General features: G+C 47.4%; 1 protein-coding gene across 3 annotated transcripts; it reads right to left on the bottom strand.

The window, feature by feature from the left end:
• Window positions 1-3,046: 3,046 nt before the first annotated feature.
• On the bottom strand, window positions 3,047-18,755 carry DDX20 (DEAD-box helicase 20). 3 transcript variants are annotated; one of them, XR_003852180.1, is made up of 12 exons: window positions 18,516-18,755; window positions 15,408-15,502; window positions 14,673-14,841; window positions 14,051-14,165; window positions 13,266-13,408; window positions 12,360-12,498; window positions 7,577-7,635; window positions 7,241-7,323; window positions 6,184-6,289; window positions 5,595-5,696; window positions 3,279-4,682; window positions 3,047-3,182 (listed from the first exon to the last, which is right to left on the bottom strand). XR_003852180.1 is itself a non-coding variant. In XM_029573178.1 (11 exons), the coding sequence occupies exons 1-11, from the start codon at window positions 18,724-18,726 to the stop codon at window positions 3,475-3,477; spliced, it is 2,430 nt and encodes an 809-aa protein (XP_029429038.1). In that variant the 5' UTR covers window positions 18,727-18,755; the 3' UTR covers window positions 3,203-3,474. The 3 variants fall into 3 exon arrangements, 1 of the variants encoding a protein (XP_029429038.1); XR_003852181.1 differs by having other exon boundaries at window positions 3,326-4,682; XM_029573178.1 differs by lacking the exon at window positions 3,047-3,182 and having other exon boundaries at window positions 3,203-4,682.
• Between the last annotated feature and the right edge of the window lie 723 nt (window positions 18,756-19,478).

The following is a 19,478-nucleotide window of genomic DNA, read 5'->3' as shown; positions in this document are numbered from 1 at the left end:
ATGAGGAGCAGTTTGGTTTTAGAAGAGTTAAAGGTGAGGTGTAGATTGGATAGTAGGGTATTTATGGAGGAAAGGCAATTCTTCCAGAATTCGATTGCATTAGCGAGAGAGTTGCGAACAGGAATAATGATTTGAACATCATCTGCGTAAAGGAAGAACTTGAGACCAAACACAAACATTCACCTTCTTATCCTGCGATGCCAAATATAGTCTATAACTCTCTAAAGGGAATGTTCAGCTGTCTAAACAGAACAAGTCACCAAGAGATCCACAGGCAAAAGCATTTAGCCAGAAGTTAGCTGGATAAATGGATATTTGGGCACAGAATTAGCTGGATGACCGAGCCGGCTAAGTCTGTTCAGGCCAAAGACCTGTGCTAAGTTAAGCAGCTAACTTTAAGTGCACTCTGCATGTACCTCCACTGTTAGCACTGGTCAGGTGAAGGAAGCCGAGCTCCCTAAAGCACTGCACACATGCAGTAAGTTAGTCCAATAAAAAGGTCTTGCCTACAGCTTGCTGACCTTTATTTCTGCCTCTCCATGTGGTGTAACAGTGACACTGTGATGCTCTAGAGTAGACTACAAACTCTGCAGGAGGGACGGCTCCTTATTATGAATTATTTGCTTGCCAGCTGGCCCTACTCCTGGTTCTTCGATAGCCATCTTCAACCTTTTTTGACTCCTATTCTCGTTTTTTTACATGCAGTTTCATGTACCCCTGCCTAAGGCAATGTAAAACCAACATCCCTGTTCTGGAGGGCACCTCTAGGCTCTTCACTTGAGGTTGGCAGCCAGGCCTACCCTGTTTACTGGCTTAAGTCCTTCCCCAACCCCTACTATTACAAGACAGTAAAGATGAAGTGGGACTCCGGAAAAAGACATTGCTCATAGGGCATCATCCTCGACTTTTGGCCTAGCAGTTTTCCTACTCTTTCAGGCTTGCAGCCCCGGCAGAGGCAATGTCCTATTATCTGAAGATGTCAAAAAAATCTGCCAGAGCTTCCTGCAGTGAAGCTCTGGCAGAGCTTCACTGCAGGAAGCTCTGGCAGAGCTTCACTGCAGGAAGCTCTGGCACTGTAGTTAGTTTATGCACAGTAACTACAAGTAGTTACTGTGCATAAACTAACTACAGTGATCACGGTGATTGCTCTTCTACTGTACACAAAGACAGCAAGCAACCATCTCACACATAGAAGTCATGGTTTTAGGGTTTCTTCATGCACACACATACATTAGATAACCAACTCCTCTGTTATATCCCTTATCATCTGATTCTCAACATTTATCATCAATAGGGCACAATCCCAATTTTTTATTTTGTAATCTAACCTCAGGTTAGGCAGAGCAAGGTTTTTCAGCTCCTTCTGTTCAAGCTGCTGCAAATTAAAACATGAAGGACTTAATTTATACAGCTAGTGCTAATTTGAAAAGAAATGCATGAAAGCCGAGGTAGACGGTACCAGGCAAGTATCTCCCATAATTAGGTGACAGGATGTTCTACTATCCTTGATGTTTTAATTATATACCAAAAATTTGAAACGATGATGATGCAATAGAATTGTTCTGCCTTGGGCTCAATAATGTCAGCTGCTTGCCCCCATTAAATGAAAACTTTAATTAGAAGTAAAGTACCGATTAGGTCTAAAATTAATTGGCTGCTTTGTTTAGCGTTTGACAAATGCTTAGCCAGTACTCTTGTTTGGGATGAGATCACTGAATTACAGAAGTCACAGTCTGGAGGAACTTGATAGCTATCACAAGAGCAATCTGGTAGAGGTTCTTCCTTCTCTATGGCTGGCAGCTGGGATTGATCCTGAGCCGCTTGTGAGGAACTGCAAAGGTCCTTGGCAAGACTGGGCATCTAAATGGCAGCTGAAATTCAACGTGGAGAACTGCAGAGCAATAATCCAAACCCTAGGTATCCGATGCTGGATTCTAGATCAGGCGACTCCAGCCAGGAAAAGGACCTTCAAATCACTGTGGACAATAACTTTTAAATCCTCAGCTCAGTACACAACAGTGATTGAAAAATCAAACAGAATATTAGGTATTGTTAGGAAAGGAATGGAGAATAAAATGGGAGATATCCTACTGCCCCAGTATTGCTCCAGGGTGTTCTGGTCACCGCAGACCTAGAAAAGATACAGAGAAGGGCAACGAAAATGATAAAGGGGAAGGAAGAGCTCCTCTCTGAGGAGAGGATGGTGAAGGCCAGGAAGCATGGAAGTTACACTATTTACTCCTGGAAGGTAAGAAACAGCACTTTTACAAGTTGGAGGAAATACTTTTTCAGGGGTGAAAGCTACTCCTTGCAGAAGAGCCCATGAACCATCGGCAGCCAGGCAGACTTGGGAAGAGCACTGGTTAGCCCTGGGTCCCTGCCCGCTATCTGTGAGCTGGATTGGCCACCACCAGCCACAGGCTACGGGACTTGACGAACCTTCAGGCTGCTGCACTATGGACTGGATGCTGCCCTTGCTCTAAGTGTGAATAATCTGTGATTAAAGCATCATCTCGGAGACCATTAACACTCTGCATTTCTGGACAGAGCTCCACCCTTCCTATCACCACCTCCCCCGTAGCCCTCTGGAGGGATTCATTACCAGTTATATACCAACATCAACATGCCTGGCCCTGCATAAAATAAAGCGCATGTTTGCACAGGGCCCTTGAGAAAAAGTAGGCCACCCCGCTCTCAAGCAGAGAGAGATTATGGGCCATCCGCTCCTCACAATCAGCTTACTCTGCCATCCCTTCCACCAAGAGACGGCGGATGGCAGAACTGCTGTTAAAGCTGAGAGACGGTCAACATCTGCACCTAGACCAACGCTTTCCTGGGAAATGCTTTCTGCTTTTGGCTACTGGGTCTGGGCCTTGTGAAATCTCATCGAACCCGGGTGGACCTTTAAACTGAAGGCTCTAACAGTGTAACAGGAGGTGGCGACACCATTACATGGACCATGAGAAGACTGGCCCCTGGCTACCAAAGGCCCTTGTCTCTGTGAAAATCGAAGCTTAACCCTACAGTACAGTAAAAATACAAAACCTCACTTCCATTTCTTTATTCACATTAAATGGATACCATTGAATCCTACAGCAATGCTTACCTGCTTAGGGTGAAAGTTTCACATGTATGAAAACTCTGCCTGGGAACAGAGTGGAGGAGCCACTCAGCCGTGGCTCCTCCACTCTGTCCTCAGGCAGAGTGGAGGAGCCACTCAGCCGTGGCTCCTCCACTCTGTCCTCAGGCAGAGTGGAGGAGCCACTCAGCCGTGGCACTGCACTCTGTCCTCAGGCAGAGTGGAGGAGCCACTCAGCCGTGGCACTGCACTCTCTTCACAAACGTTCTGCTGGGTGCGCAAGACTACAAGCATGGGCAGGTGTACTGTACTGCCCCTAAAGAACACAAAAGCCACAATCCATTCCTTTCCGCTGGAGATTGTAGAAGGGAAGAATCTCTGCCAGAGGCTGCAGCTCACTCTTTCAGTAGCTCTCGCAGGTAGACCGAGTGCATGTGGTAGGCCGTCACCCAGTTGGAGCGCTTGTAAAAACTGCGATAGTATGGATTGGATGCTGCTGCATAGTAATTCTGCCAGGCCTGGTAGTAAGATTTCCAATACTCTTCATAACTCCGACTCCCATACGGAAAACGCTCGGCATTTTCGTAACTACATCTGTCCAAATCCTCCTTGAGGTTCCCCCCATCATGGCCTCGTGGTAAGGGGCTGAGTGCTTGGTTTACCTGGCTTTTTCTGAACCTTTTGGCAGACGGTTTCACTAGCTTCTCGCAGGTCAGGTGGTGCTCCTCCTCCACCACGGGGTGCAAATTGCCCAGGCTAGCTCTGTCAGTGCTGACCGCAGGAGCAGGGTCCGCCCGCGCTGCGGGAAGAGGCTCGCCTCCAGAGCTCGGGCCCTCCCGTCCTACTTCTCCTTCCTCTGCAGGACTTGTGCCCGCACTGGAGCGGTTTTCCTCGCTGTCCGAGGACGTACTGGCACTGAAAGAATCCCTTTCACTCTCGGAGTCTCCCTGGGACGAGCGCTTCCCTCCGGAACTGCTGTGGTCTGACCACACCCCCTGGGTGCTCTGTTTCACTTCCGGCTCGCCACCTCTCCCAGGCCTCGGCGGTTCCCCAGGACCTGTGTACACCCTTATAACTTCCACACATTTTTCCAACCCTTCTTTAATGAAGTGTTCATAATCTTCCACCAAGTCAGCAAAACTAGCTGCCCACACCGGGTGGCGCTTGAAAGAAGCCAGACAAGGGATTTTGGGACGAGCAGCCTGTGACATTTCCTTGTCCCGAGACTCACTGTTACCATCCTGGCCCCTGCTATCACAGTACTTTTTGGATCTCTCGCCCTGTTTTGTGCCAGAGTTTAACCCTTTTGAGTTTCCAGCCACATCTTCTTTTTCCAGCACCGCTGGGCCTCCTATCGCGGAATGCTTCTGTTTTACGGTTTTCTTCACTTTCATTTTGGTGGTTCTGGAAGCCGCTTCAGATGAAGCAGCACGACTCTCTGGAGGCGTGGACTCTATCATGGGTACATCCAAAGCCCGTGCTGGCACCTCCAGGGTTCTGGGAGGGGAAACCTGAGCCTTTAACGAACCATTGGTGGGCTCGACCGTGGTAACTTCGATGTCCCAGTCTGAATATTCTTCCATCAATCCATGAGGAATGGGATCTGCATTAGAATAGAATAAAAAAAAACACAACAGCATGCTTGGTCAGACGTGAGCAGCGAAATCCTCTTCGAAAAGCTTCTTGACATTACGGCTCTTCCGGGATGAAATATCAGCCGGACCGTGATCTGGCCCCGCTAGCTCAAGCCACCACCTCAGCAGTGAAACGTCAGCCGACGTACTCTGTGCTGGCAGGTGAGGCCTGGGGCTTGCTCTCCAAGTGCCCCTGACGTCGAGACGCACAGGGTGCCCTCTTATTCTTACACTACAGGACTGGACAGGAGTCCTAAGCCAGAATAAAATGCAAGCAAAGGGAGGGATTTAAAAAAAAAAAAAAAAAAAAAAGGCACTTCAACCTTGCCAAATCAAAAAGCTGTCAAGAGGATAGAGGGTGCTTAAATATAAAAGCGCTAAACATCTTGAAAAGAAGCCAATGACGTTTACATTTCGAGTTGATGCTCTTTGCGAATCGGGGGCTGACCTGCACTGCAAGAGATCAGAGGAGCCCCAACATCAAAAGCCATTTTTTTACCTTTCTATAATCCTGGATTTTAGCATTTCTACCTCTCCGGCCTTTGGAGATGGCAAGATTATTTAAGGGGGAAAAAAAAGGCAATTCTGGGTTTCAACGTGCTGTGAAACATGGAAATCATTTTGCTATAACTATAATTGGTTGTGACAGTGAGCGTACATTAAGAAAACAAACGAAACTCTGCGATAACGCACAACAATAATGAACTAATTAAAACAAGATGCACACGTATTAATTAGATTTGAAATTAACCCAGATGTTCCCGATTCAGAGACCGCAGTGTAGGTAGCCATCCGGTAACAGGGCTCTGCCTGCTCTTTCAAGACGCCAGTGCACGCCATTCTGGGCAGGATGCGGAGCCGGCTGCGTTCCCGAGACGTACCTGGCAAATGGCACAGCTGCAGGTTGCACTTCTGAGCAATCGACTCCATTAGGGTTTCTTCTTCCCCACGGCAACAGTAAGTCACTGCCAAACCATAGGTGCCTGGGGTGAGAGAAGATGAAAAGCATTGATCAGGAAGGAGGCAATTAGAATACGGAACCACAAGTGAGGAAAAGGCCTGACATGCAAGTGCCCATCTCCAGTCTGCCATGGCTGATCGGGTCATTGTATCTCACCGTGCCTCGGGCAATACCTCATGCAGGGCTGGTGCCACACTAGTGCCAACAGCCTAACCACCCCAGAAATAGCTGCATGCTCAATCTCTCAACGTAAAGCATTTCTGAAATTTGCTCAGATAAAAAGACCACCCCCATCCCCGTACATTTCAACAACATTTTATTTTTACTGTTATTCAACTAAAAGCAGCACCTGAAGGTGTCCACCCACTGTCAAGCACAGAGAAATGTGTGGACATGGACCGAGCACTCGGATTTAAATTCCCAGCTGTCATCTGAAAACTCCCTCCCCCGCCTTCTCGCCCCTGGAATTAGATCTGCTCAGTGCCTGGTTCAGACAGACAGGACTTTACCAAAACGTCCAGCCCTGCCGATCCGATGCAAGTACGTCTCCCAGTCCTGAGGCACATCCAGGTTAATGACCAAATTCACTTTCTCTGCATCAATTCCTCGAGATGTCTGAAAGAAGATCCAGGAGAAACCACATGAGGCTTCATATGGTGAATCCCCAGCACCCCAGTCAATAGCTAGATGACATGTTCAGAGGTGCAAGGTTAAAAAAAAGAGTGAAATTCTACATTCTGCTACTCTGAGTTTTACAGGCCAATGTGTTCAGAACTTGGCCAGACAAACAATGGGATTTAGAGATTCCTGGTTGTTGAATGTCCCTCTGGGATAACTCAGTGGTGTTCTGGGTATGGAGCTTTCTACCTAATTTAGCACTGCAAGAAAGCCGTCCTAAACTTTGCCAACTACCGCTGCGATTGCCAGCTATATTCAGCAGTGTGCCCACAACAATGAATATCCATTCTCCGCCCTGCTGAATACTGACCTGTTACTTCGTCAAAGCTGAAAATAAAATTGGTTCACATATAGACCAGATACAGCCATGGGATAGATTCATTTCTAATCTTTTCTTTTCCAAACATTTGCTAAAATAAATGCCTTTTTGACAAACGAAGGAAGTCTGCATATGTTTGTGTCATATTCATTGCACTGAGAGTTCTCTGTAAAGGGGCCAACGTCACTGCCGAATTCAGCTTTTTAACAGCATGCTTGAACTTACTTTCCAAAAAAATAAATAAATGCACAACACATTTGGTTTGTAAGCAGAGCAGCTGCCGTGTTTGTCCATTATCCTGATGAAGGGGGCAGAGCTCTTAAAATCATCAGAAATAAATGAAGACTGTCCAATAAAAAGGCTTCATCTACAACTTGTCTTGATTATTTGATCATGAAATGTCTTTTTACTGTAAATATTAAAGACTCAAGAGTCCTTTTATTCAATAGTCAAATATTTTCTCCAACATAAAAATCACTAAGTCTTGGTGCTCGCAGTGTTAAAACCATCAGTGAAGAGAAGCCACATCCGGGCTGGACGCGTGCAAGTCGGGATGGTAAGGAACTCACCAGGTCCGTTGAGATGAGGACTCGGCAATGGAACTGCTTCAGCTTAGTCATGGCATCCAGTCTTTGGTTCTGATTCATGCTGCCTGCAAAGGGGCAGAAAATACACAGAAACGTTCCCTGCAGAACCAATGGCGCCTACACTCCAGAACGCACACACGCACACAGGTGGATCCCACCCCTCCCCTGAAATTTTGGTACGAATAGGACATCACACAAACAGGACAATCTCAAACCATCTTCCCTTCAGAAACTTATTTGCAATTTCAATCTGAGATACTTTCATAGCACAGCCTAGGTGTTATCCCAAAATAAAAAGGATATAATTCACCCCTTTACCTGAAATACACAGGGCAGGAAAGCCTTTTGATGTCAATATATCGGCCAAGCGCTGAGCTCTAAAAGATATTTTAAAGACGCTCGTGTTTATCACATGAATGTCAACACATCATTCTACAGAGAATTGTACATTTCTTAGAAAACAACTATCAAGGATTCTTTTGTGAAGCTAGGGAATGCCTGCGGATGTAAGATTTTAGGGTTGCTCATGTCCCTTCCTGAAAACGCGCTTGTGCAACTTGTTATTCAAACCGTTGGGGCTGGGAAGTGCTCAAGCCCACACTGAATAACATCGAGCATTTATAACCCTTCCAACTCCTTATTTTAGAAAAGTATTTTGGTTCTCATAAAAACTGTTTTGCTAGTTAAGAGTAGCTGTATTCATTTGGGACCGCAGGTACAGGATGAGCAGTGTGACCTCTGCCAGGCTGCTCCCAGTCCAAATTCTGCACTATAATCTGGTGCACAGCAAGCTCCAGCCACTCTCTCACGTCTCTGCTGGTGCTGCAGGCCCGTCAGAGGCTGGCACATTCCTGCAACACTTCCAACAGGCTCAGTGGTGCGTTAGAGGCCAGCTGGGCACGACGCACTAACTACCAAGTGCCCAAAACTTATTTCTTCCTCCTGAAACTTTTAAACACCTGGCAGCAACATTTCAGCTACATTAAAAATTGTTCTTTTTAGAGCTTCCTACTCATTCCATTTTTTTTTTTTTTAAGGACAGATTGATCCAGCCCTTGTTTGTACCATGTTGCACGCAGGAACTTCTAACATAGCAATGAAGGCAGAAAAAGACCAAAACAGTCCATCCAGTCTGCACAGCAAGTTTCTTATGGCAGTAAATGCCGCTCCGTGCAGATTACCCCCATGCCTTCTGTTAAGGGCAGTAACTGCCACTCCATGCAGGTTACCCCCATGCTTTCTGTTAAGGGTAGTAACTGCCACTCCATGCAGGTTACCCCCATGCTTTCTGTTAAGGGCAGTAACTGCCGCTCCGTGCAGGTTACCCCCATGTTTCTTATAAGGGCAGTAACTGCCGCTCCATGCAGGTTACCCCCATGCTTTCTGTTAAGGGCAGTAACTGCCGCTCCGTGCAGGTTACCCCCATGCTTTCTGTTAAGGGTAGAAACTGCCACTCCGTGCAGGTTACCTCCATGTTTCTTATAAGGGCAGTAACTGCCGCTCCGTGCAGGTTACTCCCATGCTTTCTGTTAAGGGCAGTAACTGCCTCTCCATGCAGGTTACCCCCATGCTTTCTGTTAAGGGCAGTAACTGCCGCCCTGTGCAGGTTACCCCCATGTTTCTGTTAAGGGCAGTAACTGCCGCTCCGTGCAGGTTACCCCCATGTTTCTTATAAGGGCAGTAACTGCCGCTCCATGCAGGTTACCCCCATGCTTTCTGTTAAGGGCAGTAACTGCCGCTCCATGCAGGTTACCTCCATGTTTCTTATAAGGGCAGTAACTGCCGCTCCATGCAGGTTACCCCCATGCTTTCTGTTAAGGGCAGTAACTGCCGCTCCGTGCAGGTTACCCCCATGCTTTCTGTTAAGGGTAGTAACTGCCACTCCGTGCAGGTTACCTCCATGTTTCTTATAAGGGCAGTAACTGCCGCTCCGTGCAGGTTACTCCCATGCTTTCTGTTAAGGGCAGTAACTGCCTCTCCATGCAGGTTACCCCCATGCTTTCTGTTAAGGGCAGTAACTGCCGCCCTGTGCAGGTTACCCCCATGTTTCTGTTAAGGGCAGTAACTGCCGCTCCGTGCAGGTTACCCCCATGTTTCTGTTAAGGGTAGTAACTGCCGCTCCGTGCAGGTTACCCCCATGTTTCTGTTAAGGGTAGTAATACTTACAATCAAAACTAAGCAACTTTCAAATTCATATCAAAATTACGGCTAGCAACATTTTTACAGGGCAAGCAGCCTTCTTGTTAATTCAGACGATGCTGCTTGAACCTGCTTTGGTTTTGGACTTGACTGTAGAAGCTGTCTTGCGTTTTTTCCCTGATGTCTGGGTATCAGTACCCCAGACCGCCAAACGTCAGGACCCAGCACTGGCTGCCCCTGAATCCAATTCCCCTTTTATTCTCTTTCCGATATAGAGAGCAATGCTACAGTTGCATCAAAATCATAAAACTAATTGATTAAGGGTTGTAATCTCCATGCCTTCTTCATTTCCACCTCCAGCGTTTAAGGATGCACAGTGTTTATCCCGTACCTTCTTGAATTTGTTTAGTGTTTTCATCCTCACCTTACGGGTTTGATAGTTGCTTTGTTTTCATTGCTAATATTACTGCCCTTAACATAAGGTGTGGAGCTAACCTGCGCGGAGCGGCAGTTACCACCCTGAACAGAAACATGGGGGTAACCTGCACGGAGCGGCAGTTACTGCCCTTAACAGAAGGCATGGGGTAACCTGCATGGAGCGGCAGTTACCACCCTGAACAGAAACACGGGGGTAACCTGCACAGAGCAGCAGTTACCACCCTGAACAGAAACATGGGGTAACCTGCACGGAGCGGCAGTTACCACCCTGAACAGAAACACGGGGGTAACCTGCACGGAGCGGCAGTTACCACCCTGAACAGAAACATGGGGTAACCTGCACGGAGCGGCAGTTACCACCCTGAACAGAAACACGGGGGTAACCTGCACAGAGCAGCAGTTACCATCCTGAATAGAAACACGGGGGTAACCTGCACGGAGTGGCAGTTACCACCCTGAACAGAAGGCGTGGGGGTAACCTGCACGGAGCGGCAGTTACCGCCCTTAACATAAGGCGTGGGGGTAACCTGCACGGAGCAGCAGTTACCACCCTGAACAGAAACACGGGGGTAACCTGCACGGAGTGGCAGTTACCATCCTGAACAGAAACACGGGGGTAACCTGCACAGAGCAGCAGTTACCATCCTGAACAGAAACACGGGGGTAACCTGCACGGAGTGGCAGTTACCGCCCTTAACAGAAGGCGTGGGGGTAACCTGCACGGAGCGGCAGTTACCGCCCTTAACAGAAGGCGTGGGGGTAACCTGCACGGAGCGACACTTACCACCCTGAACAGAAACACGGGGGTAACCTGCACGGAGTGGCAGTTACCATCCTGAACAGAAACACGGGGGTAACCTGCACAGAGCAGCAGTTACCATCCTGAACAGAAACACGGGGGTAACCTGCACGGAGTGGCAGTTACCGCCCTTAACAGAAGGCGTGGGGGTAACCTGCACGGAGCGGCAGTTACCGCCCTTAACAGAAGGCGTGGGGGTAACCTGCACGGAGCGGCAGTTACCACCCTGAACAGAAACACGGGGGTAACCTGCACGGAGTGGCAGTTACCACCCTTAACAGAAACATGGGGGTAACCTGCATGGAGCGGCAGTTACCACCCTGAACAGAAACACGGGGGTAACCTGCACGGAGTGGCAGTTACCACCCTGAACAGAAACATGGGGGTAACCTGCACGGAGCGGCAGTTACCATCCTGAACAGAAACACGGGGGTAACCTGCACGGAGCGGCAGTTACCATCCTGAACAGAAACACGGGGGTAACCTGCACGGAGCAGCAGTTACCACCCTGAACAGAAACATGGGGGTAACCTGCACAGAGCGGCAGTTACCACCCTGAACAGAAACATGGGGGTAACCTGCACAGAGCAGCAGTTACCACCCTGAACAGAAACATGGGGGTAACCTGCACAGAGCAGCAGTTACCACCCTGAACAGAAACACGGGGGTAACCTGCACGGAGCAGCAGTTACCGCCCTTAACAGAAACACGGGGGTAACCTGCACGGAGCAGCAGTTACCACCCTGAACAGAAACATGGGGGTAACCTGCACGGAGCGGCAGTTACCACCCTGAACAGAAACATGGGGGTAACCTGCACGGAGCGGCAGTTACCACCCTGAACAGAAACATGGGGGTAACCTGCACAGAGCGGCAGTTACCACCCTGAACAGAAACACGGGGGTAACCTGCACGGAGCGGCAGTTACCACCCTGAACAGAAACATGGGGGTAACCTGCACGGAGCGGCAGTTACCACCCTGAACAGAAGCATGGGGGTAACCTGCACAGAGCGGCAGTTACCACCCTGAACAGAAACATGGGGGTAACCTGCACAGAGCGGCAGTTACCACCCTGAACAGAAGCATGGGGGTAACCTGCACGGAGCAGCAGTTACCACCCTGAACAGAAGCATGGGGGTAACCTGCACAGAGCGGCAGTTACCACCCTTAACAGAAACATGGGGGTAACCTGCACAGAGTGGCAGTTACTGCCCTTAACAGAAACATGGGGGTAACCTGCACAGAGCGGCAGTTACTGCCCTTAACAGAAACATGGGGGTAACCTGCACAGAGCGGCAGTTACCACCCTGAACAGAAACATGGGGGTAACCTGCACGGAGCAGCAGTTACCACCCTGAACAGAAACACGGGGGTAACCTGCACGGAGCAGCAGTTACCACCCTGAACAGAAACACGGGGGTAACCTGCACAGAGCGGCAGTTACCACCCTGAACAGAAACACGGGGGTAACCTGCACAGAGCGGCAGTTACCACCCTGAACAGAAACACGGGGGTAACCTGCACGGAGCGGCAGTTACCACCCTGAACAGAAACTTGATTTCCCTTGAGTATCTTAAGAAAACCAGAATTACAAGTCCCTGCATACAAAGTGGTAGCTTGTCCTAAAAAAAGAAAAAAACGGGGTTAGCTGGCAAGATCCAAAGCCCTTCAGCACATCACAGTCCTCCGCTCACAGCCTCGCCTGCGAGTACCCCAGGGCATCACCTGCTGTGAAGGTTGGAGAAGACCAAAGCCTGGTTGAACGGAACTCGGCTGAAAAGCTCTTGCAAGTGATGAACCTTCTCCTCAAAGGTCTTGTGAGGCAACGGATGGGAATTCACAACCTTATAGTACTGCGTCAGTCCTGCTCCGCAATGCACAGTGCAGAAAACAAACAAAGAAAAACGTTATACCAACAAGCCCCCCAAAACAGCCACCACTGCTCTCCCTCCTCCTTACACTCTCTGCTAACAGGATGCTGGCAATCCACGGCCCACGTGATCCTCTTCTGTCAGCACCCGGATTTCTCTCTCTAGTGCTACATGTGCAGTGCTTTAGATACACTTAGGAGGGAGACTCTGCTCCAGGGAGTTTACTTATAGCGAAAGAGGCTCGTGAGATTAGTTCCTGCATGAAAAGGTTAAATTATGCCTACCTGATCATTTTCTTTCCTGGAGTCTCGCTCATTACGTAAGGGACTTCCCTACATCACAGCTGAGAGCGAGACAGAGGACTCGCCCCTCTGGGTTTATGGAGGGAGGGAAATCCCATACGTAAAGCCTGGTCTAACAGGAAGATAAGGAATGGTATATTTAAAAAAAAAAACAAAAAAAACCCCCTTTCTCCACGGCCTCTTACATGCTTTTGAATCTTGGCCTTCTCGTTTCCCTACTGACTCCCTCCCCCATTCATATTTGGCACTGACGTCTAAATATTTGGCTCAAGACTCCAACCACTGAAGTTTTTCTTCCTAACATGAAATAACTACTGGGAAAAAAACAAACAAAACCAGGGAAAGCATAGGGATTACGCATTTTAAACGTAAAAACAGCAGAGAAGCAGAAGAGCAGCAGCAAAACTGCCCAAAATGCTTACAATTCATCCCTTACCCAAGGTCACATGGCCACCTACCAATGAGAGCGGGATCCGAGGCGTTCAGTCGCACGAAGGTGGGGTCTCTCATATACCTCGTCAGTGCACTAGCCAAGGACTCTGGGTAAGTAGCCGAAACGGCCAGCATCTGCTTGTTAGCAGGCAGGGAGGAATAAATCCAGCTGAAAATTGAAGAGTGAGAGAAGAAGTAAAAATACCCAACCTGCACTCCTTCTAAGTAGGACCCTGGGGGCAGCGGTCACTGGAAAGTCTAATTATTCTGCAGTGGCAAAGCTCCTTCCATGATAAACGGAAATGTTTATACTGTGATTACTATTTGGGTTGCTTCCTACTCAGAAAGGGTTATAATTCCTTATCCACCCTTGAGCAATATCTTCCAGGAGCCCTGGACTGGCCACTGTCAGAGACCGATGGATCATTGGTCTGACTTCTTATACCTCTCCATAGCAAACCTTTTCTCTAATTAATCTCGCTATATCACGAAACTGTTAGGGGCTCTGGTTGACCGTTGCATCACGTCTGCTCAGGCCTCACTCGGAGCAGCAGGAGGGGTATAGACAGCCAGGAAGGAGCCAGCCAGTGCCGCAAGAGGAGCAGGCGGTGGAAGAGCTGGTGGGGTTTGCCGGGCTCCACCCTCGCCCTAACCAGGGGTTTGCAGGCCCCATCAGCTGCACAAAGATAATGTCGGAGCCGGAGGTGGGAGGAAAGATGAGGGGAGAGCCAGAGTAGCTGAAGGAGTGGGGAGCAGAAAAGGCCTCAGTCCCTGCCACGACGTCACATTTTATCCCTTGAGGGTTTCTTACTTGATTTGTTCCTGGAAGTTGCCTTCTTCCAGAAGTTTGTCGGCCTCATCGAGAATAAACAGGCGAATGCTCGCGGTGTTCAGATAGCCAATTTCTATCAATTGCTTGATTCGACCTATTGAATTGAGAGGAGGGGTGGGAAGAACACACGCACGTAACTACCTTCACCCATAATTGTATTAATAATGGAAACATTTGGTGTGAGAGGATGGCTGCACGGTCTCACATACAAAGAAATAACTCTCTCCTCGCCGCCACCCATTGCAAGTCCTTCTTTTGCATCTGTTTCTAGGCCTGAGATTGCCAGGCAAAAAGTGCCAAGGGCTGGAAACCCAGGGCAGCGAGGAAGACCCAAGGCCTCGTGTAGCTCACAAAACAAAAAGGCTCCAGGACTGCTGAAATCGTTTTGCTTTCAATTTAAGTTTAGTTATGGTGCAAGACCATTTAGATTTAAAACTGTCATACAAGTCAATTCTAACGGAAACTAAGTACAAAGAGAGAAGATTTTATTTCATCATGACAGCATTTCTCTAGATATTTTTGGGAACAAAATCAATCCTGACAAATTTAATCCCCACTCCACCCCGCTTTACAGTAGCATCAACCGAGCGAGTGCACTTACCAGGGGAACCAACAGCAATGTGGCACTTTTTCAGCCTCAGTTTGTCCTGCGTTAGAGGGGTCCCTCCGATAAAGACATGACACTCCAGGCCTTCCAATTTGATGCCAATTGCTATGATGACAGAATGAATCTGTACAGCGATCTCCCTCGTTGGAGCCAAGACAAGAATCTACAGGGGCAGTAAGATGCAGCACTTTCAGGACGCTCCCTGGTGCTACATATGACGCATCCTAATAGTACTAATTGTGGATAACACACAGGCAGATGGATATTTTGTCAGATGTTAGGTTAACTTTTCTTCTTTTGGTACTTTATGCAATAACGAGATCTGAATAAGATTTTCTTGGGACTTCTTAGCAATGGCTATCCGCTGTTCACTTGAATCTTTCCATGACCATCAAAAACTAGAAAACAAAATTCTGACAATGCTCTGGGACAATTATGTATCGTACAGCCAAACTAGGAGGTCTGGCACTCAGAAGTCTATTTGTAAAGGAAGCGGATTTTGATGGGTGCTAATGGACAGAGACCCAGCAAACAGGTATACACATGTTCATTCAAACAAAAGCCAGTGGGTCGGTTCCCCACCTTCCTCAGAGAACACCTGTAAACCAAGAAACGTTCTTAAGACAAAGGCAAAATGTATCTGTAGCTGAGCTTCAGTTGGGCAAAATTCCATCGATATTTATTTAAAGATCTAAAGCTATTCAGGCAGCTTCCATCTGCCAACCTCACCTGTATTCCTGGGTTTTCAAGTATCAGGGAGTCCAAGGCAACTGTTGAAAACACACAAGTCTTTCCTGTGCCTGACTTTGCTTGCACAATTAAATCTGGAAGACAGTATAACACACACATACTGAAAGCTTTGAATCTCCAGTTCTCAGCAGCTGGTTTGTGGTGTGGTTTATAACCATTCTGATTAAATGATTTATGGACAAAGAATGTATTTAATACAATCATGCAAGCCTCGCCTAATGCCCATGGGCTTTTCTGCCATTCTGCGTATGCAGACACAGTCCTGGAACTTAATAAAGGATGCCACCACATCACCTCAGGCAGCAGAATTAATTTAATTTTTTTTAATAATTTCTTTATTGCTTTCTCACAAATTTACAAAGAAATCAAACCTTTGCAAATGAAATAATTTACATTATTAAACATGTGTTTGAGCTGGAAGAGCTGGGGAGCCACTATCACAGCCACCAGTTCTAACAAGACTCAGATGTTACCACCATATCTTCCTATTAATATTGATTACATGTTTATGCTGAAAGGTGGTCAATTAAGTACATAAAAACTAAACAATTTATTTTATTTATTTAACTCTTTTCTATACCGACCTTCATGACAAGTATCATATCACATCGGTTTAAACAACTTTAAACAAACCATTTTACAAGAAGCAAAGTTACATTAAACAAGGGGGGTAGAACTTGGGAGGCTGAGGTAGCCGGAAAACAAAGGATAGACAAGGTAAGTAGCAACTAGACTGGCAGCGGGTGCCGAACTGCTTGAGACAATGTATGAATATTCAGTTTTAGTTGTTTTCCTTAGAAAGGATTCTTTAGTTTTAAATAATTGCCTTTCGATCCATTTTAGTTAAGCCAAATAATGCAATTTTATTTTAATTTTTCTAGCTATTTTTCCCCCCCGAGTCCCATTGCTTCAAATTACCACATTTGTTCCCAGTGCTGAAAACAAGCAATTCTGACTCATTCCAACTATAACACCTCTCTTTTGTAGATAAAAATAGCAGATGTCAAATCTGTTCTCAAAAGGACAAAAGCAGATACTTCTCATAGAGGGCTGTATTCTAAAACTAATTTCCAGCTCAGGAAAAGCCTTAAAACTTATATGAATGCCTTTCATTTTTTGTTGTAAAAATAATAATTTTTGGATTTTTTTGCCTGCCTTTCCAAATGATATTCAAGGCAGCTTTCAGCATTATTATTCTGTACGATAAGTCTCTTCTCAAAATAGCCTACAAACCAACAGGCCAATTCAGTAAAAGTCGCACCCACTCTCTGTACGCACGATTCAGGGAGGAAGAACATGCAAATTAGGGCCTGCGGTAAAAAGAGGCGCTAGGGACACCATCGCATCCCTAGCGCCTCCTTTTTGACAGGAGTGACAGCTGTCAGCGGAATTGACAGCCGACACTCAATTTTTCCGGTGTCGGTTCTCAAGCCCACTGACAGCTACGGGTTCGGAAAACGGTCGCCGGCTAAATTGAGCGTCTGTCTTCCGACCCACGGGCCGCCGGCCGATTTAAATATATTTTTTTTTAATTTTGGGGCCTCCCAAATATCGCTATATTTAATTTTGGGGCCTCCCAAATATCGCTATGATACTAAGTCGGAGGGTGTACAGAAAAGCAGTTTTTTCTGCTTTTCTGTACACTTCCCCGGTGGTTGCACATTTTACTTTCTGTATCGCGCGGGAATAACTAATAGGGCCATCAACATGCATTTGCATATTGCAGGTGCTATTAGTTTCGGGGGGGGGGGGGGGGGGGGGGGGGGGGGGGGGTTGGACGCGTGTTTTCGACGCACTATTACCCCTTACTGTATAAGGGGCACGTCCAAACCCGGGCTAACAGTGCGCTCCACCGGCCCGTAAGTGGGTAAAAGAATCGACAGAATAAGTTATTTGTCCAAAGTCACAAAGAAAGACAGAGAGAATGAGATTCGAACCCTGTCTCTCTGGTGCCATTGATCTAACCCACGAGATCACTCTTGAAAGAAACCAAACAAAATAGCAGGATTTCAAACCCACATACCACATCTCTGGTATTTTAGCTACCACATATTATCCTACTACTAATTCATAAGGTTCTCATATCCCCCCCCCCCCCCCTAGTTTCTCTGTTGCTCCCATGTTTCCCCCTCCCTGTTCTATGTGTTTCAGTTAAATTCTCTGTAAACCGATATGATGTACCCACGAATACCGGTATAAAAAATATTTTAAATAAATTTCAATAAATAAAGAGCAGAGTTCTAGCAATCATATTCGTTGCAGAGAAAACGGGATTTTTCTGTGGGTTGAAGGTGTCAAATACCCCAACACTCACCTCATCAACCTAAAGAATCCAAATCACAGTCAGTGTAATACTGGGGGCACTAGACTGCAGATCAAAGCTTGCTTTTCCACTTTCTACATTTGAATTTGGTGATGCTGAGTTTAAGTGAGGGGGCTTTTATCATCCTTATCCAAATCCACCCCCAGTTTGGAAACATGCATGGCAGAATTTGACAAGCCGAGAGAGAAAGGTTTAGTAGAAGGTAATACAATTTTTCACTGAAATAAACTGTATCACGGGAATTTTCTAAAGGTATTAAGGGACAGTAACATTTTCATCCTTGACTGCCCCTGCGATCCCTCGCCATTTAGGATGATTAGTCAAAAGGATCAGGACACTCAGAGTCAGACCTGGCATTAGCGCCCTGTGCACATGCAGATACATTTAAATTTTCAAAACAAAAAAAAAGCAATCACTGCACCTCCGTGTATGGAGGGGGGGTAACATCAAGCTTGGCTCTGCTTGCGCGCTTTGACATGGAACCATAGGGACATTAACTATTAAGCAATGAGTGAGGCTCCACCTAATTCGCAGTCTTTTTGTCAATCTCATGCTAATCACGTTTTAGTAATCTTGAATTCAACGGTGTCAGTTATTTAAATCTTAAAATGTCATGGACAGCCCATCACGACCTAACCACAAACTGCGCGTGCGCGCCACTTCCGCCCCTCACGCAAGAAAACAGCACTGCGCGCATTCGCCAGCCGCCGCGCATGTGCAGTCCCCAAACTTCCCACCGCTGCGCATGCGTCCAGGGAACCCACCTAGCCCGCATCTTCCCAATGGGATGGCCTTCAGCTGCACCGGAGACGGCCGACGAAAGCCCGCCGCCTCCAACCCTTCCAGTACCGGCCGCGACAGCAGCAGCGAGCCGAAACCCACTGCCGCTTCCTCCTCCTCGCCACTTCCCAGTACATCGCGTGTTCTCCGCCGCGAGCCCAACCGGTGAGCCATCTCCAGCCTGGGCTCCGCCATGTCCGCCTCTCAATCTCGCGAGACTAGGCTCTTAGTCATCTGCCCCCGCCAAGAGAAACTTTATTGGGTGCGACCCGCGCGGACAGTGACAAGTTCAGGACTCTGGACAGAAGCCAAGGAAGAGCGGGGCCTGGTGGCTACGCTAAAACCCAGCAGGGCTGCTGCGTCTTTATCCACGCATTTAAGATTTTACTTTATAACTTATTTATAATACCACGACTGTATTGTAATAGCATCAAAATGCGACATTATGGTTTATTGGAAAAGCATTAGAATTATCCACAGACAAAGTCTGAGTCCTTCTTCAGACTGTCTACTTTGTCTGGAAAACTCGTGTACAGCTTCTTCTTTGGCTAATTTTTTTTTCTTTTTTTTGCCTGGTATTTTGAATTTCCTCTTGCTCCCCTTACTCCCTTTAGGCTTCTAGTTCAGTTGAAAGTGGGACTGGGATCAAGCACCTATTCCAGAGTTTATCCTCTTCTTCTATATATCTCCTCCCAATTCGCTTAGCCCAGTCATTACAGTGACATTCCTGGTCCGGGAGCCACACACCAGGGCTCCTTCTGGGAACTCTGCAGTCATGGTCCCCAAATCTGGCCACTAGGTATCGCCACTGCACAATGACTGGGATACGCTCCCCCAGTCTAGGCTGACCTAGGAATGGAAACCAGATCCTTCTGTATGGTAAGGCCCAGCTCTGCCACTGAGCCATCAGGCCAGCCCCATTTTTGACTAAAAAGTATCACAGCCTG

This window comes from Rhinatrema bivittatum, chromosome 12 (assembly GCF_901001135.1).
Source record: "Rhinatrema bivittatum chromosome 12, aRhiBiv1.1, whole genome shotgun sequence".
NCBI lineage: Eukaryota > Metazoa > Chordata > Amphibia > Gymnophiona > Rhinatrematidae > Rhinatrema > Rhinatrema bivittatum.
Note: the sequence above shows the minus strand (reverse complement) of the source record. Positions and strands in the feature narration are given on the sequence as shown.